Source organism: Lissotriton vulgaris, chromosome 6 (assembly GCF_964263255.1).
Source record: "Lissotriton vulgaris chromosome 6, aLisVul1.2, whole genome shotgun sequence".
Taxonomy (NCBI): Eukaryota; Metazoa; Chordata; class Amphibia; order Caudata; family Salamandridae; genus Lissotriton; species Lissotriton vulgaris.
The window spans coordinates 1283542956-1283568339 of NC_141694.1; the positions used below are offsets into that span (position 1 = coordinate 1283542956).

General features: G+C 44.7%; 1 protein-coding gene across 2 annotated transcripts in view; it reads right to left on the reverse strand.

Moving 5' to 3' along the window:
- Positions 1–25384, reverse strand: part of FNDC1 (fibronectin type III domain containing 1) — a 1121378-nt gene that overhangs the window by 286251 nt on the left and 809743 nt on the right. For both annotated transcript variants that reach the window (XR_015296657.1, XM_086927416.1), the window contains exon 15: positions 22802–22910. Coding sequence is in view for 1 of the 2 variants with exons in the window: in XM_086927416.1 (XP_086783542.1) it covers positions 22802–22910 (109 nt within the window). In the remaining variant the exon portion in view is untranslated. The remainder of the gene's footprint in view (positions 1–22801; positions 22911–25384) is intronic.

Genomic DNA, 25384 nt, shown 5'->3' on the forward strand with positions numbered 1-25384 from the left:
AAGCAAATTATGCCTGCAAGGTTGATGTGCCTACAGATTAAGGAAATTAACCCACAATGGCACTCCCTTTCCATGATAGTCAAGTGCAGACTCTGTGGATACCAAAAGGAAACGTTTAATCACTTTCTGTGCTGCTGCCATGTACTTTTGAAAACCCTCTGCATCTTGCTAAAACCTCTGTTCCTCGCACATTGGACACGAACCTGCAAAGAGGCTACGAAGTTAGTTTTTAACTTAGTGGAGCAGTGTGACCTGTCAAAATTTGGTAAATATCCTGGAGTCATGGTGTGGGGCTATCATACATCTAACAAGTATTTGCAATGCAATCGGTCTCGCCTTTGGGACCTTATATGTATTTAGATCTGCAAAACATTACCCTGGGTGCTGAAACATCTACTGTTCTTTAACATGGAGGGAAAGTACGCACCAAACTGTGTGACACATATGGGAACACATGGATAGAAATATTGCCTTTCAGCGGGAAATGGCATAGTCCAAAGCTCTGTTTTTAATATAAAATCAGGGCCTTCGGTGGTCATATCACTGAAAATACAAGATTTGAAAATAATATTATTGTCTACGGGTGCTCGTGGAAGACAATTTCTATGGACTGGAATCTAGAGAATGCTAAAGTGATTCGGGTATTTTACTGACCTCTGCTGGCCGTTTTCTGACAAGGTGTAGTCCTATTTGTGTAACGAGGGTTGAATCTCCTCTGATGAACCGACCTCTGTGAGAATGTCCATGGCGAAGTCAAAGTTCAGGTTATTCCTATCAGAGCTGTATCTCAAAGTCTAAGGACGAGTTCGAACAAAAGTCAAACCTTTAGCAGAAACAGGGTGAATTTAAAGTACAAGAGGCCACTAATCTGACAAGGCTCACAATAAATATTCATGTATATTGGGTCAGTGAGTAAACATGTGAGACCCATCCACCCCGACAGAGTGACAGACGAGAAGTCTTGCTGTGACACTATCAAGAGCAGCAATTAGTCACAGACCTGCCAACGCATACACTGCTGCTCAGACATACTGGGGTCTACATAAAACGTTTAAACAATGCCAGAAAAATGAAAACGGAGTTACATACATAAAACTGATATAGTAAAGAATACTACTTTGTGAACAATATTAAACATGGAAAGAACCGAACTGGACAAACGAGAAAAGAATATGCTAATGTGAAGTATCGTTGTTACTTACTTTCAGCAATACACATATGGAACATGCACGCATGAGTCAGAGCTGCTTCTAAACACTGACAGCAAAACAATTGCTACTGGGAGAGATATGACGAATTTGCAAATCTCATCTGCATTTAAAAGTGTATGCTGACCCTCAACGGCACTTTCCTTTCCAACTAATCAATGGCATGCAGCATATGGTTACTGTTAAGTGAGTAACAAATACAGTTGGTTACTGATGGTGTAACAGTAAATCATTTCACCCAGTTCCTCGATTTGAAATAGTCCACGTATTTCGATCCCAGAGCTCCTCTTCCACCGTATACAAGCACTTTCTGAGCCTCTGCTGCTGCCATCTTGTCTCCTAGTAATTTCCGAGAGGATTTTGCAACCGTGCACTCACTAAGAGATCTCTGCACAGTACTTAGTACAGCCCTCGGTGTGCAGAACAGATGGACCGGCTGTAATATACAGTTCCTGGGAAACAAATGTAAGTAACTCTATGATTGGTCCATTCACGCAGATGGCGATTGGTCAGTGCGCGTCCTCGTCTTATTGGTCAATATGTGCTCCTTTTTCACGTCAGTGGCTACGGTCACGCAGTATGGTTGTTTTTTTTTCATACCGGTGACGTTTTACATATTTTCTTTATTCCAACTGAAAGCTTTAAAAGGGTGTGGTGTCACGGCTAGAGCGGCTGACCTTGCAGCTAGGGAACCAGGTTAGTGTGTGGCGGAGACTTAAACATCCTGGGATTCCTAGTAAATCACTTAATATCTCCGTGCCTAAAAATTAATGTATTTGTCTGTAATGCAACTGGTGCTCATGTAAAGCACTCTGAGCCCTTCGGGTCTAGTTGTGCTATGTAAACAAGGAACACAAGGACAACAAGTCGGGCCTGGAGCGCAGAACAGACTTGGAAGAGACGCAGGAGGGCAGGAGCGTGACGCCGTGAGCGTGCACGTTGGCGTTCCCTGCGGCTCGTGCCAGTGGCGGCGCCTGCAGTCTTTGCCCGTTTCTGGGAAGCGCGTTTACAGACCGGAGTCTGCTCGTGCACCGGTCTGTACCACTTGGGGAGGCAACACGACAATAAGGCCCGCTGGTGGCAGCGCTTCGCGCTGCAACGCCAGGGGAGCCCTAAAAAGGGGACACCAAATTAGATCCTAGCAAATACGGACTGATTGCGCTTCTGTAAAAGCGAAATTCCATGTCAGTGTACTGCTGATGGATCTGCAGAAATGGGTGGAGATGGGGGAGTTCATCTTTAAGAATCAAATGGGATTCATGACAAAATCTGGCACATTATCTAATTTGTAACCCATATCAGTCCTATCGGATAAAGGGATCCCCTTATTGCATTGCTGCTTTGTAGATTTTAAGGCAGCATTTGACCGAGTGCCAAGGGAAGCCCTCTGATCAAAAATAAAGAAATGGTGTATTCCATCCAAGCTTTCGGAGCCCATAATTCAGCTACACTCTAACACCTGGACCCACATCAAATTGGGCAATGTTGCATGCGTGTCAAGAAAAATCACCACTATAAGGGGTGTAACGCAATGGTGCGTGCTAGTCCCCTTCCTTTTTAATTTGTCAATTTCTGATCTGTCCAAAGCCCTTGACACCATCAACAGTCACTTCCCAAAGATTGGTGGGGAATATATCAGCAATCTGCTTTATGCCGATGACCAAGCCCTGTTCAGCTACACAAGAGTAGGTTTAATATCCGTTTTGATGATGTTGTCTTCATTCTTGCTCTTTGTAATATTAACTTTGTTTCTCCTAATAAAATTCTACTTGAACTTAAAGAGTAGGGTTGCAGAGACTGTTAAACCTGCTCCGTTCCTACATCTCCATTCACTGCTTGGAGATAACTCTAAACAAAACGAAAGTTGTAACACATGGAAGAAAATTATAACAGTGGGTGGCTGTTTCTACAGTGGTAATAAGATTGCAAAGAGCCAGTCATACAAGTATCGTGGGTGCTCATCAACGCAAGAGGGTCCCTTGCTCGGCAATAGAAGGCGGTTGAAATAAAAGCCCTTGCCCTTCAGTTGACTCTGTAGGAACTATCAAACAAATTATGGGGGCCAAGTCTTTCCCCCTCTTGGAAGTTATGAGGGCAAAAATCATACCATCATTGTCCTATGCTCGTGAAATTCTGTTGGGGAAAGATTGTAAACTACTGAATAAACTTGTCACCAGGGTATACAAATTATAATAATTCGTCCTCCGCATGCCGAGATCCTCTTTCACCACCCAGATCAGGCTGGAGCTGGGCCTCTACCATCAGATCGTCTCCAGAGCTAGTGCTTTTCAAAATCTGTGCCACAAACTCAGGGCTGCCAGGTGTGGCTGCTTAGAGGCGCAACTATGGGATGAGATTAAAACTGTCAGCCTTAGGGAACCACATAATCTGCATCTTGAGCACAGTCTAAGTACTTTGAACATGAGACATGTCTGGGCCTCCAACCTGAGTCAACCCGCCTTCAAGCTTTGCCTCAAGAAATGTGTATGCCTCTGTTCATACTACTCTGACAAGGCCACTTTACCCAAGTGTAAGCATTCCTGGGGTGTAATTAACTCCTATCCGCCAGTGTCGCCTCCATCGTACCTGTCTTGCACCTATTCCAAATTCCATAAAGAAAGATTTATAGACCTCAGGGTTAGGGAATGGCCTTTTTTAAAACACCTTGGCAGATGGCGTCGGTCTCAGAAGGAACAACACGTAGGGGTTGTGGCTTGTGTGAGGAATCCTGTGAACACATTGTCTGCCTCTTCCCAACCCTCTGAAAGGAAAGAAAGACCCTTCTACAGCTATAGTAGAACGTACTGGGCATTCGGTCATGCTGGCAGGCTTAACCCAAGCAACACCACCCTAAACATTCTGCTGCCAAAGTTTGTTGCCTTAGACATTTATAAACTTGGCCGCTCTAGGACTTTGCCAAGTGGCCCTGGTACCTTACTGTCAGTGAATCCCCAGTTCGCATCTGATCATCGGTTGGAGGAGTCACCGCTGTGCTGCCCCGAGCGGACCATCATTCATGAAACCTTTGTCATCGGATGCTGCAAGACTGTACCTCTCATCCAAACATGCTTAAGTTCACCAAAGGAACTTCAAAGGCCCACCCGACTTCATTCCCCTGCACATCGTTTTCTGTTCTTACAATGGGCAAGTATTCTTTGCTTCGCGTTGAACAGTCCACCAGTTGAACGCAACAGCCTTGTCTGTCAAAAATTGCTGCTACCCTCTTGCCCCCGTCCTGGTTGAATGCCTTAGATTTGGCTGTGAAAAAATTGCTGCTTTATGCTCCCCTGAACTGGCACTAATATTGCCCTTATTTATGCAAACAAAAGAAGGAGTATCCCCTACGTCAAGTTTTTGAAGAAAACTTTCGGAGGGTGAGTTGTTTGGCAAAAAAAGGAAAAAGTCAACCTTTTTGTTTGGAAACCCCTCACTCACCACCTAGTGGTGACTTGCTTCATCATCGGGGTCCACCCTGGTGACCTAGCGTCACCAGGATGTGCTTCGACACCTGTATTACAGTGGAGCAGGTTGTGACTGTATGTGCAAAAAAAGGTGTTAAAAATTGTCCTGGTTTAACTTAAAATCAATTTTTATTTTAAAGTAATCAGAACAATGTTAAAAATCGCTGGCGAGATACTGGTAGGTGAGTTACGGCCAAGGTATCTCTATATGTGTCTGTGTGGCTTGGTCGACATGTTTCTACCATCAGGGCAGTAGCCCGGTATTCTTCAGGACCAAAAACAGGTGGATGGGAGGTGTGTGCCCCCTAAAAGGTACACCCTATCCTGATCCCCTGTAAACCAACTGGAAAAATAACCAGTGGTAGATGTGCTCTTTCAAAATAAAGAGAGCCGTCTGGTTACAAAAAAGGAAAAGAGACCTGTAGGGAAAAGCAAAAAAGTACTGATTTCAGTTGAATTTCTATACTTTCCTGTTACGTCGTGAAGTGTCTCTGTGATGTGACTAATCATGCCAAGGGGAAGTGCCCTCCGAGTGATCAAGTATCGTGTTCAATACGGGTGGTTGGCAGGGAAGTATTATCCGAGTATGCACTCTTATCAATAGGTGCTCGTGTTTGCCATGCAATACATATTTGTTGCCTTCATAAAGATTTACGGGCATGCACTTCATTTCAAATGCATGCATACATGATTTATCATTCGTCTCATTCAACCACTTATTGTCTTTGTGCCCAGTGAATTTCTATGAGCGCCTTTAGATAGGTGTGGCAGGTTGTGGCGTTTCCTCGTATGTACAATGACACTTAGTTGCGCCAAAAATTATAAATAATAACAAACAAGACACACATACATATAACATGTAGGAGTACACACAGATTCCATGGTTCGAACTGGGGGCTTACTTGTTTTAAGCCTCTAAATTACTTCAACGGGCAGGGGGTAGGTTCTTCTAACCGACAAACCGATTTCTGAAATGGCGCGAAAGATAATAGTAAGGTGAGTATATCGCACCGAGCGAAGTGCCCGGCAGGAATCAAAGTAATCAATGGTCTTGGATTCCATCTCTGTTGGGAAAGCGAGGGGCATTAACTTACAGTTTGCGGGAGAAGTAAACGGCCATTCACCTACTGCTATCCTCCTCTGCTCGGCTAGTGGTGCCGTGCGGGAGTTCCAACGTTAAATGGGATTCCCTTCCGGGTTGGGCGTGGTGCCGTGCGCCGGAGGGGGAGGAGTTTCAGGGCGGGACCTGGTGACGCTGTTAACCCGTATGTTTGTAAACAAAGCGCGTGCCGGTTGCTATTCAGCGTTGAGGTGATTTTGGGATTAGGGTCGCTAGCTAATGCTAATGAGTGGACGTCAGTATATTGTTACTAATCCCAGGAGAGAAGTGCGTAGAATTATAATGCGCATGGGAAAATGATATGAATAGAACCCACTGATAGCGGGTGGAGCTAGATGTGGGAAAACAACTTCAATTATGCAGGTTTGGATCGTGATGTGGACGTCAGTATATTGTTACTAATCCCAGGAGAGAAGTGCGTAGAATTATAATGCGCATGGGAAAATGGTATGAATAGAACCCACTGATAGCGGGTGGAGCTAGATGTGGGAAAACAACTTCAGTTATGCAGGTTTTGATCGTGATGTGCTGGCCCAGAATTCATGGATCATTTGAGCACATTGGCCCATGGAATGTTATCATTGAGTCCAATTTTGTGCGTGGAAAGTCTGTAAATCCACCTCTGCTCTTTCTCATAGAGGCGTGACTGTATGTTAGGGCCCTGCTGTATTTGCTCAATAACAGTCCACCTCATGTCATTTGGGGTATGCCCCATTACAAGGAAATGGTCTGTGAGTCTTGTATTGTTTTTCTTGCACCTGATTGTGCTACGATGTTCAGATATCCGTTGCTTCACTTTGCGGGTGGTCATTCCAATGTATGGTTTATCACAGGAACATTTGATCAAGTATACAACGTTTTGGCTGTTGCAGTTTGTGTGTGCCCTCTGTTCCCAAGTTTTCCCTTCCTCAAGGTTCAATGTTTTGGTATTGACAGTCAAATGGCAAACACTGCAATCCCCACATCTTGAATGTCCTGTGACAGGGGGGAGCCCCCATATTTCCGTGATGGTGGGGTTAGTAATGGTCAAGGTTGGTTTAGGTCTAGTGTTTACCAGAGTGTCTTTTAGACTGCGTGCCTTTTTGTAAGAAAACAGAGGTTTTTCCCATTTGTAGTTGCCTGTATGGAGTATGGACCAGTGTTTCTTTATACTTTTGCTCACCTGATTGGATATAGCATTGTATGTCGTGACGCATGCTAGTGGAACCTCACCCTCGTTTTTGGTTGTGTCTTCCAATAGGGCTTGTCGAGGCTGGTTTCGAGCTCTTTTCTGGCATTTGTTAGTAATTTTCTTGGGATAGCCACGGGAGGAAAGTTTTTGTGTTAGGTCATCTGCCTGGCTCTTGTAATCGGACAATTTACTGCAATTCCTTCTGAGGCGGAGATACTGTCCATAGGGAAGGTTTTCCCTTAGGGGACGAGGATGGAAACTCTCGTATCTTAGTAAGTTGTTACTATTGCCCTCGCTGCTTTTCACTCGATGATTGCTGATTCATTTTCATGGTCTTGCACTTAGGTTGGCAGGTTTACTTCTTTTGCTCGTTAGTCGCCCTGCCATGCTGCCAAACATCTGCATGCACTCTCACTTGCTATGCTGTTTTTAACTTACCGTGTTTTTTTAATCAAAATTGTAATGGTTTATAATTAACCACATGATAAAATTACTGTGGTGACAGCGAAGCTCTCTCCTGCTGCAAACGTGGCATTACAGCATTTACATGCAAACAAATGACCCATGAGACCTATTGCTCTCAGATGAAGCCTGTACATTGTCAAGCCACCGGTGCCAGAGTGACATTGTGGGGCGCTATCTATGGCAGAGTGCTACTTTCATCTGGCTTCATGACCTATGTAGCATCTTAAGACTGGAGGCGCCACCCCACGGTGTGCCTGGCGTCAGAGAAATGCCATACTCTTTCATAAATGTGTATTGTTAGGGTGGCAATGGTATTTATACATAGTAATGCTGGGATATGATGGTTATGGTCATTATGGAGACTCTGAGCGCATCTCCAGAATGTATTGGAAGAAGTCCTCCTAGTATTAACAGGTAGTGTCAGTTACCCGTTTGTGCACAATAACTATATTGGTAAGACCATTGCTTTAGCTATTTCCTTTGTTGTGAAAAGATCAGCTAGCAGAGAGGATGTGAACTTGCTGGCAATCTGTGCATGGTGTTTGGGTGTCTGGGAGAGAGAGAGAGAGAGAGAGCTGGCAGGTGAGACAGAGAGAGACCTGGAGCGATGATGCAGAGGAAGAAATGCAATGGAATGAGTACAGGGATGATGCAAGGGAAAGGAGGAGGTGATTTAGGACGGATGATGACACAGGAGAAAAAGAGGGGTGTTGCTGCACCAGGAGAGTCAGGGGGGGAGGATGTAGAATAGGATCAAAACCAAGTGGGGAGAGATCTAGGAAAGCTTACACCACCAGGGGGAAGAGGGAGTGTTAGGAGGGAGCAATCAGAAGCAGATACACCTGGGAAAGTGGAAGGAACTTTTACTGCCATTGATTGATAGCTAGAAGTAAAATGCTACACAAAATGCAAAATTCTAAAGTGCTAGGTGATGACAACAGGGGAAGGATACAACTAATTCATTCAAAACACATGAGACCAAAATACTTCAGAGGTGGGGCAAACACAAGAATAGGGAAGGAAGCCATCATAACAAGCGTGGAAAGCTGTAGTAGACAAGAAAACCATTGAGAAACGAAAAAGGGGCAGACTCGAAATCCAAGCTAATGTTAGTTAGAATTGGTAACAATGTATTTGCAAACTATAGCTACAGCTATCAAGGCCTTATGAAAGTATACATAGTAAACGATTTCCAATCCCAAAGATCACACTCTCATGGTCATAGCAAAGACAACAGATAAGTTCAATATGTACCCCCCTTGTCTCTACTTCACCTCCTCTTAAATCTTCCTTGCCACATGATTTACCCAGTGAGCTTCAGCTCCCCAACAGAACCCTCCAAGTAATTTAGCGCTCTAGTCTTCCAATCCCTGCCCAACATGGCTGATCTCCTTCACGCATGACCCAGCACAAGAGGAGGCACGACCCACCCCACTTCCTGTTTTTTTATTGTTCTGCGCTCCAGACTCTCTGAGTGCGATATACAGGTAAGAGGGGCGAGGTTGTGCCATAGTCAGCCCTGATGCCTGGGGTGGAGGCCCTGTGAAGCGGACTCTTGTTTGTTGCTTTATCTTTTCTGGTGGGGCTATTATGCAAGGCGGAGCAGGCTCTTCATTGGTCGTGGAGGCCCTGCTTCAGCTAGCTCATTCTGGGGTGTGGGGGCGTTAATTGTGGCCACTGGTCCGGTGTGGCTCTGCCCCTAAGCCCGCCTCCCTTTCGCAGGGACCCTTCTAGGAGCGCGCTGCTGGTCCGGCTGTACTGTGGGCCGGGGCATGTCTTCTCCTGATGCTTTTTGTTTTCTGGACTGTAGTAGAGCAGTAGGCTGTTTTACAGCGGCCCAGTTCTACTGCTGTCATGACGTGTCACACACTCCAGCCATAACGGTGATTTGCCTGGCAATGCAGACGTGGCATCCCAGTGTCAGAGAGCGTGCTGCTTTTGGTGTGGGGTTGCTTGGCAACCAGCAGGGTTTTCGGTTGTGTGTGTTTTTTTATGACATGATGCATTTCTTATTCCTATTTGCTGGGGGAGTTTTCTTTTCCTCTGTGTGTGTGTCAGGATCGAGCCTGGTGAGGGACCCCACATGGAGGCAGGCCCTAGCGTGTAGGCTCCTGCGGAGGCACACTCCTTGCAGGTCATCCAGAAGATGATTCAGGCTGCGGTGGCTGCAGCATTTAAGGAGCGTGCGGGCACCCCTTCTCCCAAAAAGCAGAGACTTGAGCCTTCCACCAGTGCAGAGGCTGATGGGGAAGAGGATGATCTCCGAGACAGATATGTGCAGGGCCAGGAGCTGAAGGAGGTCCTGCAGCATATTAAGGATAACCTGGCCTTTTCATTACTCTGGTTGAGGAGGATGCAGAGGATTTTTTCATGTTGTACCAGCGGCGTGAACCTGACTCTTTGACTTTATACCCATCTATCAGGAAGGTGATTGACAATGAGTGCCAGGAACAAATAGTCTTTCCCCTGCTATCTTTCTAAACACTGCTATTCAGGATTTTGATAAGAACTTTCCAGCTGCTGAGAAGGTTGATTCTATCATGGTTAGGTTGTCTTCTCATTGGTCCATCATTTCGGAGGTTGCCTCTCCTTCGGACCTGGTGGACAAAATGGTGGAAGCTGTAGTAAAGATGTCTTATGCCGCAGCCAACTTCACCATTAGGGCATCTGCTTACCTCTCCTACACTGTTCAGTCTCTTTTGAAGGGCTATCATTCTGTCGCCGAACTTATGGAGCTTTAGGCAGACATCATGCCTACCTTGGTGGTCATGAAACAGCAGACTAGAATGTTGTCAGACATTTCATTTGATACCTTGGGGGGCACGGCTGCTTTGGGGGGGCGCTGCTATTCAGGCAAGGTCTGGTTGCACCATTGGAAGGGTAAAGTGACACAGAAGTTCCCTCTGATGAAGAATACCTTTTTCGGGGATAAACTGTTTGGCATTTCCCTGGAGGAGATGATGAAGAAATCGGCAGAGGATAGGAAGCTGTTGGCTCAAATCTGCCCTTCTAGAAGGAGGTTCTGTGGCACCAAGAGGGCCTCCAGTCCTTCTTCTACTCCTAGGGGGAGATTGCCCTTTCAGGGGAGGGGTTGTGGCCGGGGCACCCTTTCTCCCACAAAGCCTGGTCTCAGCAGTCAGATGGTAGTTTCCTCCCACCTTTGAAGTCTTGACTATCCGTGGGGCCCATTGGGTCAGCTCCCTGTCGGGGGTTGATTGTTAACTTTTGTGGAGACTTTGTAAAGGTTGGTCTCCGACCAGTGGGTCCTGTGAATTGAATTGTCAGGGAGGGTTACTTAATTGTCTTCAACTCTGCCCCCAGAGTTTTTTGTTCACACCCCATTGCCAACAGCTGCACCAAAAACTCTTTTGTCCCTCATGTTAAGTTTAAGATGCTGTCTTTGCAGGAAATCCTTCCCTTACAGGTTCAGGAGGACGTGGTGACTTGCTGGGATCTGCTCGATGACTACCTCCACGTGCCCGTTCACCCTGCGTCCCAGTGGCTCCTTAGGTTCTGTGTGAGGCCCAAGCATTTCTACTTCCTGGTAGTGCCTTTTGGTTTGTCCTCTGCCCGAGGGTCTTCACTAAGGTTCGGGCTCCCTTGGTTGGGCTCATCCATAAGGAGGGAATTTGGGAATTCCTGTACCTTTATTACTGGCTGATTTCTGCCTCTTCTTTTTCCAAGGATACTCTTCATATCCAGAGGGTCCGCGAGATTTTGGAGATCCAAGGCTTGCTGATCAACCACAAAAATTCACATCTGGTTCCCATCCATGAATAGTGTTTATCGTGGGTCACCTGGTCATGGTCAAGGGGCTAGTGTTTTGCCAGCAACGAGGAGTGCAACCTTGAGGGGGGACATGGGTTGTCTGCTAGCTTTGGAATCTGCCCAGGTGCATCAATGGATGAGGTTACAGGGTTTGATGTTGGCAGTGATCAATGTGCTGCAGAGGGCTCGTTTAAACCTGTATCCTGAAACCGGTCCTAGGATGCTTGTTTCCAGTCCAGGGAGGACCTGGCTTGGCTGTTCAGGCTGGACTATTCCCATTGGGCACAGGGTCAAGGCTGACTTGCATATGGCTGGGTTCAAACTGGAATGGCATGGTGATCAGAAATACAATGGATTTAGGCCCAGATCTCTGTATTGGGGTGAATGTATGACATTGTTCTGCATTCTGTCTATCAACTGTTGTTTTTGCATTTGTCATCCCATTAGTGAACCATCATCTGTCCCCCATTGGTCCCCTTTTTTCACTGCTTATGACCTGCCAGTAGTGATGTCCCATCAGAGTCTGCTCGCCCTGTGCTGGTGGATGGTGGAGTCCAATCTGGCGAGGGGTCTTTCAGGTGTCCGCCTCCTGGGTAAAGCGACTGGTGCCAGCCAGTTGGGCTGGGGGGCTACATTGGATTCCAGGTCTCTGCACAGTGTCAGGGACCACCTGCAGGATAGTTGCTTGTCCAACTTACGGGAGCTGAAGGCGGTTTAGATGGATTGTCTGGAATTTGCATCGGTCCGTAGGGGGCATCATGTTATGGTCCAAACGGACAATCAGATTATGATGGGTTAACTCAATTACCAGGAGGGCTGCAGGGTCCGGTCCTTGTGGTTCCTGGCTCAGGAGATTCTATCCTGGGAAGAGGGAACTGTGTTGTCTCTGTGGATGGTGTTTCTACCGGGCAGAGAAAATTGTTCGGCGGACCACCTAAGCAGGGTTTTCCCTAAATGTACTAGATTTCTCTGTTGGAGGAGGTGTTCCGTGTGTTGCAGATGAAGTTTGGGTGTCCGAAAGTGGACTTGCTTGTGCCCAGAGACAATGCTCAGCTGCCCCGCTTCTGCACTATTACTCCCTGTCCGGAGGCATGGAGGGCAGATGCGATGTCAATCAGGTGTCCGGACCCCCTGCTTTATTCATTTCCTCCAAACCCTTAGATGGCACGGGTTCTGTGCAAGTTCTGCCTGGAGAAAGTGTTTGTTCTGTTGATTGTACCATGCTGGGCTCGCTGTCCTTGGTATCCTCTACTGAGGGAACTGGCCATTCAGGAGTGTTGGGCGATTCTCGATCTTCCGTATCCGCTGAGGGGTTCACATCTTCCTACGGGGATTCTGCATTGGCTCCATCTTCAGGCCTGGCTCTTAAGAGGATGAGCCTCTTGTCCCGTGGCTGCTCTGCAGAAGTGGTTGAATTGCTTCAGGGTTCCCAACGTCTGGTGACTCTTCAGTCGTATTCCTGGCATTGGGGTGAGGTTCCTTAATTTTGATTTCAATTTACATTCAAACTTCATTTTGTGTTGCCTTTACACAGGCTGCTCTATTCATGAAGTGTCTCTGCCCTTTGGACTGCAACGTGTTGAAAACCCCCCCTCTGTTCTTGCTTTGAAATCAATCTCAGACACCAGCTGGCCAAACTGCATACAGACATGTCCTGCCATTACTGATTAACCTATAGGTGCTGTAACTAATGTACTTGTGGGTTGGGCAGAAACACGACGTAAGGGGGACGTTCTGGTTACATGATGCCTTGTTTTAAATGTTTTTCTATTGGCTAATAATTTGCAGATCTTGTATGTCCATATTAGGTATTTTGCATGCTTACAAAAGCTAGGACTGCCCCTTTCTTTTATGCTGAGTTTTGTAACCCTAAGCTTTTAAAAGACCTCTGTGCTCTGTACTCTTTAGACTACCTCATTCGGTTGCTACGGCTTCTGTGTGACGTGGCCTCATTTATTAAATTTAATGAAGATGTCTTTTCATATTTCAGCTTCTGTGCCAAGTTCTTTATTGATATTAGTAAGACCCCTGAGAATGAAGATTTTTCAGTTCTACAGGGGGCACTTTTTTATATTGTGTGTATCTAAGGGTTTGGACTCTTGTTCTGTGGATCTGATCAGGTTGCTGGATTTTCTGTCGGATGGCTTTGCATTGGGCCTGGCTCCTTCTATGGTTTGGGCTCAGTAGGCTGAGCTGGATCCGTTGGTGGCCCAATTGTTGCGTAGTTGTTTTCTTCAGTGCCCTAGGGTGGTTTGTCCTGCCCCAGCCTGGGATCTCCCCTTGGTGTTACATGCCCTTCAGGTGGCTCCTTTTGAGCCCTTGTGGTTAGTGGACGTAAAAGCTTGACCATGAAGGAGGTGTTTTGGTGGTCATTGTGTACGCGGGTCGGAATGGGGAGTTGGGGGTCATCATTGCTTTCACTTGATCCTGCATGTCTTGCCAAATCGCGTTGTCCTATGCCCCTATCCTAAGTTCTTGCCCAAGGTCCCCATTGCCAATCATTCCAGGGCGGTAGTTCTGCCCACCTTCTCTCCGGTGCCTGGGTCTGGGGTGGATGCTGGTCTCCCAAGGCTGGATGTTAGGTGGGCGGTGTGGTTTATCTGGAGCGGACCCTGGCATTTTGCAAGTGTGACAATCTGTTTGTCACTTTTGGCCTGATGTGATCAGGTCATAATCCTTCTCTTTCTACCCTGAGTAGGTGGATTGAGCAGACAATCCTTCTGGCTTACAGTTCCCAGGGTTCGGAGGTGTCTGCAAAGACCTGGGGTATTTCTGTCTTCTTGGCCTCTTTCAAGGGGGACTTGATTGAGGATATATGTAAGGCTTCAACGTGGGCTTCTCCTCACATGTTCATGGACCACTATCGGGTGGTGTTAGGTGGTCCTGCTGCGGGGGGTTTTGCTGAGGTTATTCTACAGGCTGGCTCTGCCTGCGCTTGAATGACACCCATCCTGTTGGGTGTCTGTTTGTTTTTCCTCTGTTTTGTTGTTTGTATTAAACTTGGTGTTTGCCTCAAGCTTTGGTCTGTGGTTTCTTGTTGGTGATCATGAAGCCGCTTGACCTTGATATATATTCACTGAGTAAATCATGTGGCAAGGAAGATTTACGAGGACGCAATGCCCCGATTACTTACTGGTAATCTTCATTACTCCGAGTGTAGTCTTCCTCACCACATAGGTTCCCATCCCTCCCTTCCTCCCTGTTTGGCTATTGGCTTCATGTTGTTGATTTCTGAGCTTGGTAGTCGAACATAAATTGGGGTGGGTCATGCCTTCTCTTGTACTGGGTCAAGGGTGAAGGAGGTCGGCAATGTTGGGGAGGAATGAGAGGACTAGAGTGTAAAATTGCTTGGAGGGTTCCGTGGGGAGCTGAAGCACATGGAGTAAATCATGTGGCAAGGAAGACTATACTCGGAGTAAGGAAGATTCCCGGTAAGTAACCGGGCATTATCTGGTTATACAAATAATCAAAAAGGTATTTTCTCCAAAGAAAGAAAGCAAGGCAGCATGGTTTTACCACTGCATCATCACTTTACCACTGAATAAGGTGCAATTTGAATTCCAACTGTTATACATGTCATACTCCTGTATGCTGAGTAAATAATCTCCTGCCTCGTTCCCTTCAAGTCAGAGTCATGGTGGGGGGGGGGTGGCCACCTGTGATGTAATTTAACTTTGCCTAAAATATTAGCTTCCCAACTGTTTTAGACCCATTTTGATGTAGCAACCTATAAGTTAAGCCTTTAGCAATATTTACATTATGAAAGACAGCTCTAGAGCGTGAGAGCAAAAACAAACAGAGTGAAAACTTAAGAAAGAGACAGCTAGATGTACTGTCCGGGGGTAAGAAAGGGAAGCAAGAAGCAGAGAAAGAGATCGTGGGGAAGAGAAATGGAGAGAAAATAATAGACAGCTAGAGAAAACAAGCATTTGCAATGCAATGGATCTTGCATTTGTGAGAGTTTAAGCTATTAGCATTGTAAATGACAATGCCTTTGATTTATATGTTTTAATATTTAACACATAAATAAAAGTCATTGTCATGTATAATGCCTATAGCTCAAACTCTTGTAAATGCGAGAAATAATCAAAGAAGCAGCCGCTATTTTCCCCGCTGCATAGAAGGTGAAAGCGCGTATGTCGCTCTGAATGTTGCAGGGAAGCATGTCATGCTTGCAGTAGGAAAAAACTATTTAAAGAAAAAAATAGTGCTTACAGACTAAAAACATCTCACCATGTAACAACCGAAGTAAAAGGGGCAGTCCTCATGGGAGGTTACGAATGAAGGCAAGCCGGTACTAAGGGGGGACTAAAAAGCCTATTAAGGGATCAGAGGCCAACATTTATGAAGGACAGTGACACAAGTCAATGACAAATATGGACGAAGAGTGAGCAAGGCTTCTATTCCATACTCCATTACAGCATGGCTTGCAGAGCAGTGCAACAGCTGGCCAGGCTCGACCTAAATAGGTAGAGAGAGGCTGAAAGGGAGCAATAAAGGTAGCCAGAGAGAAAGTGATAGGAAGGAGGGTGATTCCAAGAAATAGGGGAGCAAATGTATTTTCTCTTTTGGACGATCCACGCAGATACTAGCATCAAGCATGGATGTATACCATAGTAGCGTATATCACTCAGTCAAACCACTGATCATATATTCCTCTCCCATAATACATCTGGAGCCACTTTACTTCCGGCTTAAATTATAATCCACTAAATGCTATTTTTGCACTACCATCCCATTGACAAAATGTATGAAGATGTTAGAGTTTTTATGGGTCTTTCCGTATTTACAGAACAACGACACTGTTGGTTCGTTTAAGAGCGATATAAAATGTATATGTAGCAAATGTGTTGCTCGGCGAAATATACGTTTATGTATCTCACGCCTCCCACCATACGAGCCAACAGGAAGACGTTCATTTCCTTTTTGTAAAGTGTCTACCCCATGCTGAAAGATACATCCAGGAGGAAGTTCACATCGCATGCCAGGCATTACCGTTTGTCACTATGATTCATTTTCCCTGCTACGTTTGATGTGTGCACTTGCTCAATTTCAAGAAACATTTACATCCAGGTGGATGTCAATTGCTGAGAACAGTCTTATTAAGCGGACTCTGCATCTGGCGGGCAGCTGGCCAGCCATCTGGGCCTGGAGGCTGCACGCCGTGCCCCCCCCCCCCCCCCCTTGCCGGTGCAATCTACATATAATCACTAGTATCATAATCCACTTGTAACAATTAAAGTCTAATAACACATTCGCTAATATTTTAAAAGAGATAATTAAACATAGGCAGTAGTGGTCGGTGGTGGGAGTAGCTGCAGGGCGGTGACATGGGGAGGGGGACGGGCAAGGTGGGGGGTAGCAATCTATGGATTACGGAGGATTACAGGTTAGTAAACAAGTAAATAAATAAAACAAATTGTGTTGTGCGCACTGCATCTCCAAATGCTATGCAGTGCACGCAACAAAATTCGTTTTATTTATTTATTTGTTTACTTACCTGTAATCCTCTGGAATCCATAGATTGCTACCCCTCACCCTGCCCCTCCCCACATCACCGCCCGGCAGCTACTCCCACCACTGACCGCTACCGAACATAGGTGACGGTGCACCATTCCGATTTAGCTGGTAGTTAAGGTATTACTCCTCAAAGTTAAAATTATAATTCCCCTGCCTCCATCTTCCACATTTGCATCTTTACTAATAAAGTGGGCTTCACTTCTGAGGCTGGAACTTCGGCTTGAAATACCTGAGAAATGTAGGCACCGGCCATCCACTTTTTAGGTAGTGAAAAACATCAAATGGGGTGCAGTGGGGCCCTAGTACCCTAAGCCTAGTGTTCCAGTGCTGTTGCACCTAATGTACTTTTGATAGGTACGCACCAGCATAACGGAGGCCATAAAAGAGACCTGCACCATGACACCATGGGGCATATTTACAATAAAATGGCGAAATGTGCCACTAAGCCAAGAAGGCTAACAACACGCTTCGTCACTTTAGAAATGCAGGAATGCACCATATTTACTAGAATATGGTGCAGCCCTGCGTTTCCCCCTGCACTGGCTCTATATTTAGCTGCTTAGCGCCAACGCAGGCCCCCTTGCACCATTGGGCGAGGGTGCCAGTGTTGAGGGAAAGATTTTTTGTGGGCTGGAAGGTCCCCCTTCCTGCGCATAAACAATTTTTAAATGCCATTTTGTGACTTCTATGTTGCTGCTTAATGCAACACACATAGAAGTTGAAAAATTACATCTAAATGTCTGTAAATGTGAAGGAAGAGGGACCTTCCAGCCTGCACATGAACATTCATAGGCAATTTGCTCTTTGTTTGTGTGTTGCTCAAGTCAGCACACATGGAAACAGGAAGAAATAGGAGAAATAAATAGCTACCTCCTATTTACTCTGGTCTTGTAAATAGGGGGCTTTATCAAAATCAATGGGTGTTGTGGTAGAACGCCCATTGCTTTCCCCTTTCACGCTAAATAAAGCGTGAAAGGGTGCCTTATTTACAAGGCAGTGTTAAGCCACGTTAAGTGGCTTAAACCTGCCTTGTAAATAAGGCGAGGCCCCTATCGCCATCACAATATCACTGAAAGTAAACAAATAAATAAATAAAACAAATTTCGTTGCGTGCACTGCATAGCGTTTGGGGATGCAGTGCGCACAACACAATTTGTTTTATTTATTTATTTGTTTACTTACCTGTAATCCATAGATTGCTACCCCCCACCATGCCCCTCCTCCTCCATTATCTCTTTTAAAATAATAGCAAATGTGTAATTAGACTTTAATTGTTACAAGTGGATTAGGATACTAGTGATTATATGTAGATTGCATCGGTGGGGGGGGGGGGGGGGGGGGTGCTGCAGCCTCCAGGCCCAGATGGCTGGCCAGCTGCCCACCAGATGCAGAGTCCGCATAATAAGACTGTTCTCTGCAATTGACATCCACCTGGATGTAAATGTTTCTTGAAATAGAGCGAGTGCACACATCAAACGTAGCAGGGAAAATTAATCATAGTGACAAACGTTAATGCCTGGCATGCGATGTCAACTTCCTCCTGGATGTGGTGCAGTGGGGACCTAGTACCCTAAGCCTAGGGTCCCAGTGCTGTTGCACCTAATGTACTTTTGATAGGTAAGCACCAGCATAAAGGAGGCCATAAAAGAGACCTGCACCATGACACCATGTGGGGATATTTACAATAAAATGGCGAAATGTGCCACTAAGCCAAGAAGGCTAATGACACGCTTTGTCACTTTAGGAATGCAGGGCTGCACCATATTTACTAGAATATGGGGCCGCCCTGCGTTTCCCCCTGCACTGGCTCTAAATTAAGCTGCCTAGCGCCAACACAGGCACCCTTGCACCCTTGTGCGAGGGTGCCAGTGTTGAGGGAAAGATTTTTTGTGTGCTGGAAGGTCCCCCTTCCTGCACATAAACAAATTTTAAATGCCATTTTGTGACTTCTATGTTGCTGCTTAATGCAACACACATAGAAGTTGAAAAATGACATCTAAATGTCTGTAAATGTGAAGGAAGAGGGACCTTCCAGCCTGCACATAAAAAATCATAGGCAATTTGCTCTTTGTTTGTGTGTTGCCCAAGTCAGCACACATGGAAACAGGAAGAAATAGGAGAAATAAAGAGCTACCTCCTATTTACTCTGGTCTTGTAAATAGGGGGCTTTATCAAAATCACTGAAAGTGATATTGTGGTGGTGATAGCAGTATTAAAAGAAATGGCAGGACAATGATCCATTTGCCTAGATTGTGCTTTGTGCTGCTACGTACTGCAGACATCCGGCTTTGGCAATCCTCAATTGTAAGGAATCAGATGAAGAAGACGACCATGGAGTGTGTGCCCAAACTACTCACTATAATCAATGTTATACCCTACTACAGCTCTTTCTCTCTACAACCCATCCTTCCATTCCTCCCAGCCCTCTCTTCTCCTGGAGCCCTGGTCCAGGGGTGGCTGGGTACACTCAGAAGGGTTCTAAGATTGACAGCCTCTCCACAGCACATATAAAGGGTGGATTTATCCTAATGTGTCTATCTCACAAGTGTGATGCACCTCATCGCTAATGACTGTGGTGATGGAAAGGTAATTTAGGAGTACAATACACTACAGGTATGTCATCCAAGCATTATTAGGTAGATGTAGACAGTCCTCCCTATCCCGGATGAATGAATCACGAATAGGAAAGGTAAATGTCTCTAGCTCACAATATCTGTCCAGTTGCAGAAGAGAATGGAACTTGTGATTTTCTGAAGTTACTCTGCTTGTTTACGGACCATAATCCCTGATTTATTCCAACAGTAAAGTTTAGGTGAAGATAACTAAATTTAGCAACATCATAAAAACTATGAATCAGGACCACCAATCCTTTAAACAAGTGTCAGTGCCAGGATGACAGTGAAGCCGCACACATGATCAGGAGAAAGAAGAATGCTGAAATAGGAGTGATGTTTTGCTGAACCAATCCCCTCTTTCCAGGGTCACATAGCAGGACCTATATTTCTCCTTAACCACTGGGAACTTTTTCATCTTTACTAAGTAGCTTGCTAAATCTGTACTCTGGTGCATCAAAGGCATACTAGTACCCTGATAAGTCCAGAGCTGACTTGGCAGTCAAGAAGTGGGGCATTATCATAGCTACATTAGTAAAGGCACTTATCAGGTGCACTAGTGGAGCTGTCGAACTCTTTATCAACACCCGATAATATATTATATGTCTGATTTAGACCCTGGAGGGCATCCTGCCATAAGTCAGGGTGGTGGAGGTCCACTCCTCTTCCTAGCTGGACAGTCACTTGCCAGCTTAAGAGATCACCACCGGCCTGGCACTAATCTCTGTGCATTTAGATTTCCAATGGCTTAGCTAGCAGGGGCTCTACCATCAAAAACCTGTCAGTTTGCTTTGACTTGTAATTTAACATGCAAACCAAGGGTTTGGCTGGCAGGCAGGCAGAGAATTCCATCATGTTTGTGAGGGGACATAGCTTCAGGAGGGGTGTTTGGGGTGTTATACCCCTCTAACAAATGTATTTTCTGATGAATAGTTGGGTATAGGTGCTTTCAGTCGGGTTGGGTGAGGTGTCTGTCAGATTTCACGTGGGATTTTTGCATGCACACACTCTCTCTCGTCTCTGTATCGAAAGTCCTAATTTTTTAAAAATATTTGCCAAAATATTGTCTTTCTCTCACTTAGTACTCATATTAATTTGCATTCCTCTCCATTCCGGCTGTCCCTTAAACCCATCTCATCCACCTTACTTGTCGTATAATGTATTTTAACATTTCGTGGCAGCAGGATTACTTGAAAATCTGAAGCTCACACCCCCAATCAGACTGACCAAGCTCTGTGTATGTGAGATGGAGTACCCAGTCCTTCAAACTCTACATCGGTCCCTGTGTTAGAACAAGTAAAAGACTATAAAAAAATGAGAATAGCAATTTCCCATTCCCTCACAAATATTCCAGATAGATAACACTTTACCGCAATGCAAACTACCTGAAAATGCTCAGGAAAATCCTGGGTGATAAAAATCATCTTTGTATTCTCAAGAAACATCCATGAATATCCATATGAAAGGGTTACAGTGCACGCTAATATCCACATATAATATCCCATACCTGCCAACTTGAAGAGCAATGTCATTGTGTGAAGAGGGGAGGGGCTTTGTGCCGAGAAGTACCCATGAGGCACTTTTGAACCCCACACTGCCCCCAACTCCCCTTCACCCAAACAAACACTTGGTGAGGCTGTTGCTGATGTCCTGAGGTGTTTTCACACCCCTTACTGGATGTCGGCAGTTTAAAGCCTCTGAAAGCGAGCCGGAAAACGACTATTTACAGTGGTTTTCAGATCGTTTTGTCTGCACCGTGTGATATTGGCTCCTCACCAGGAGACATTGGATGGGAGCCAATATTGTGTGTCAACATGGGTTGGGCTGGGGGTGCCACCGAGCTCTTTGCCGGGGCTGGTTTTCAGTTGATTTTATTACAGGGCCGATGTTGCAGCTATGCTGCAAAAACGACCCTGTAACAAAATTGGCCCCCAGGAGCCCAAAACTGTCCCCCACCCTTGCGATACACCGGGGGATTGCCCGGTGCCCGCAACGGCCAGTCCGGCCCTGGTGTCACACAGCAGCACTGTGTGAGTTGGCAGGTAGGAATAATCAGATATGTTTTTTGTATCTTTTACAGATTTTCGACAAACTACTGACTTTGTGCTTCGCTCTGTTCTAGAAAAAAAGTGCCCCCAGGTACCAGAACGTCACTGACAGCAATGGTATTGAAATATGGCAAACAGCAACGGGACAGAAATATCATCAGTTTTCTTGAATATGTTGCCTGTCGGGTGAGTGCTTTTTGGAGGCTATCATTCAGACTGAATAAAAAATAGCTCCCTGAGCACATTCTTTGGCTCCTGTCTATTGGCAAACCCGAAGCCTTGATATAAAAGTTGGCTCTAAAATTAAATAGAAGAACGTGATACAGATAATGCTATAATGTCAGCATCCCATGATGATCCTTAAAACAAGTACATGAAAATAGAAGCATAGACTCAGACACTGCTGAGGATGTAATTGTTGGACAACAGCATAGTGGTTATGATTTGTGGACGACACAATTAAACCCCTCCCGAGGCAGTACACCTAGAAGCAATACACGTGGAAAGAATCCATCTTAGAGATCATATCGCCTTCGTAGCTTGATCTCTCTGTGTTTTAAGAAAAGCATAGAGATAATAGGAAGATATGGTTGTAGTTCAAATGCATATCCAAGAAAACATATTGTCAAGTGTGGGTGAATGTGACATTAAACCAACAGCTAGATAGATGAGTGAGTGCATGGATGGATGAATGAGTAAAAGATAGAGTAATAGGAGAAGTATAGAGTAAGTGAGCTCCTAGTTGGGTGAATCGTTGAATAGGTGAGAGTATTAATGGCTATCTGGAAGAATTTTGAGTGCAGGAATATATTAATGAGTCAATGGGTGGGTGATGCAGACAGGTTACACCAATCGTGAAGGCTGCTGCCTCAGATAACAGCAGTACTAATTTAAAGAAAAGGCCTGGAATTGCCAGCAGGATGTGGGTATAATCATTACACCAAGTATGGGAATCACTGTTCCAAGTGTGGTCAAATTAAGTCAAGAAACCAGTAAAAGTATTACATAGAGGGGGGCAGTCTCATGCCAAAAATAGACACCATATTGCAAGAAATATCTTTATCAGCATTATGCTTACTCAGATTTGACCCATCACTTAGTAATCCTTAATTAATGTCCAAATGTGCCCCACCACTAGTCAATCTTAACTGCATGATTAGATTTATTGAGATAAAATAGAGGTTTTAGTCAAAATTGACATTGCTGAAGTCACTGTTTACTGGATGACATGATATACATTTTCTGACCAGTTTCAGAATGATAAATACCTTTCTACTGGTAAGCATACTCTCTTTGATAGGCAACCTGCTTGTGGTTAACTACAAAGTGTTTTTGTTAATTTATCTGATTTGTATTCCATTTTTAACTGTTTGAGAACCACTACAAAGATTAGTGTTACTGCATCATAATCACTTCAAGAAATCTTACCTGGTGTTTGGCTTCAGATTCTCAATGGGGAAATTTGTTCCCCCTGCTGGCCTTGTAGACCACTTGTTCCTTAAATAGTCATCATAAGAGGCACTGTAAACCAGGTAACCTGTGGGTGGCAAAGAGGTAATTAACTCAAAGGGTAAATTTAGAACTACATGGCTGTATTTAGTTCATGCAAATCAACCATATTTACAGTAACAACGATTAGACTAATGGCAAAAAGAACCACAATACAAAATTGCAAAACAAAAACACCAAATGTTGGTTATCTTCCAATTCAACCAACTTTTTAACTCATAGTTCTCCATACTTTCTTTTTAGCCTTATCAATACACGTCCATTAGCAGGAAACGCAAGAGTATGGCTTTTGGCAAAATGGCAATATTTAGGGGTTAGTTAACATTGATATAAAGGGTGATAGGAGAATATATAAAAAGGTGAATATAAGAGGCACCTCGAATTAAAAACTCAGTAAATGCAAGATATTGTGAATCACCCAGAACGTTTTCTGGATTATCCTTTACTGATAGTAGCCTCTCTCTCACCCATGGAGTTTGTTTCTAGGCCCCTCGCCTCTTAACACCATCAAATCCCTTTCCTTCTCACACTATGTACATCTGCCCAATTCCTTCACCTTAGAACCATTTTCACACTTTATTTAGCAGACTCCTGCTGAGCCAACAACCGATCTTACAGAGGTCCCAGTGAATGTTGTGGGTATAGGTATTCATCTTGTTTAGAATCTGCTGCAGATCAAGAAGTAACTATTATCCTCACAATTGCAGAATCAGTATCACCACCCCTAACAAAGACAAAACATCATTCAGAGCATACAGCTCTATGACAAATAAATTGCACTAAATAAATCACAAAAGTTTACTTAATTTATATACAAATATTCCATCAAACAGCAAAATGAAACAACTGCTAATTTACAAGAATTAAATGTCTTTCACTAGAACTCAAAAGAATGTAGCAAATTCCCACTAGATTACATATTAGCTACCACCTCTGGGTGACAACATCACTTTTAAGGAGCGGTTTTTTAAATTTCTAACCATGATACCCAGGGTAAAAATATATTTCTTGTAAGACTTCAACACATACTAGGGAGATCTAAGGAAACTGAAATATCTCAGATCTCTTTAGTTTTAGGTGTCTGAGATTCTCATCCACTCTAAAGACTCCATTATAGAACAGACTGCTGCTAAAGAAGAGCATAATAAACCCAGGACATTATAGCTTCATCTCTAGATCTCATAGGCCTGGACCAAGAAATGAATACAGAAAACTCCCATAGTAAGAGGTTCATTTGTTGTTTTTATTTCAAAAAGAAAATTCCACTTTGGGATTTTCTTTTTGAAAATAAAAAAAACATTTAAAGAATGCCACACAACTCTGTCATGCTGATGGAGCCATCACTTAAACTTTCAGTGTATTTACAGGAATCTCCATGCCAGTGGTTCCTGTAAATGGAAGAATTGTCTGCTGGGACAGCAGACATCTCGAAATTTGGTGGACGATTACTCCCTCAGTGCGATGGAGAACTTTCCTCTACCGCCCAATGGAGTAACTAACCATCTGCCAAACTCTAAATCAGGCTCTTAAAGTCTTTTGTGCTCGCCATTGCCTAGTAGTGTCGTTGGATTATTGCACCACAAAAAGATGTGGGTTAAATCCTTGTTTTTTTGCTCACCATACCACCCCAGTTTAGACCCAGCCATATGTGAATCAATCTTGACCCTGCTCCCCACGGGAACAGTCCAGCTCGAACTGCCAGGCCAGATTCTTCCTGGACTGGAAAACAAGCATCCTGAGACCGGTTTCGAGGTATAATCTCTCTTCAGCGAGGCTAGCTTGCATCCAGTGGCATAGTGAGCACAGGACCCACGTCTGGACATACCCTTTCCAATTAGGAGCGACTATAGCAACACAAAAAGATGATGGAGGGTATGCTGAACATTGTCAAACATTCACCCCCAGTCACAGAGTTTGGGTTAAATCCATTGCTTTGATTTTTGTTTTTTCGGTCCAAGGAGGACCTGGCCTGGCAGTTCAGGCTAAACTGTTCCCTTGGGGAGCAGGACCAAGACTGATTTGCATATGGTTGTGTTCAAACTGCAATTTACAGGAATCTCAAGACAATGGTTTCTGTAAAAGCAAGAGTTATCTGCTGGGCCAGCAGACATTTCAAAATTGAGCAGGTATGCCCTCAGTGTGATGGAGAACTTTACTCCATCACCCTTGACGGAGAAAATACACATCTGCCAAACTCTAAATCAGTCCCTTTGAGTCTCCTGTGCTCATAAATTGCTTGTAGTGTCATTGAACTATAGCACAGCAGTGACTGAACCCTTTTCAGGAAGAAGTGTGAATGCAATAAATAAACCTTTTGAAGTCATAGACAGTGCTGAGTATACTAGCCACATATGCAGTATTACCAATACAAGATTGACAAGGCATTTGGAGAACTGTACAAAGACACCATCTAAACATTTTCCTTTCTGTTTGTTTTTTTGACCTAAAATAATTCGACACAGCAGAGTAAACCAAGGGAAACTGTCTAGAAGAAACCCACAT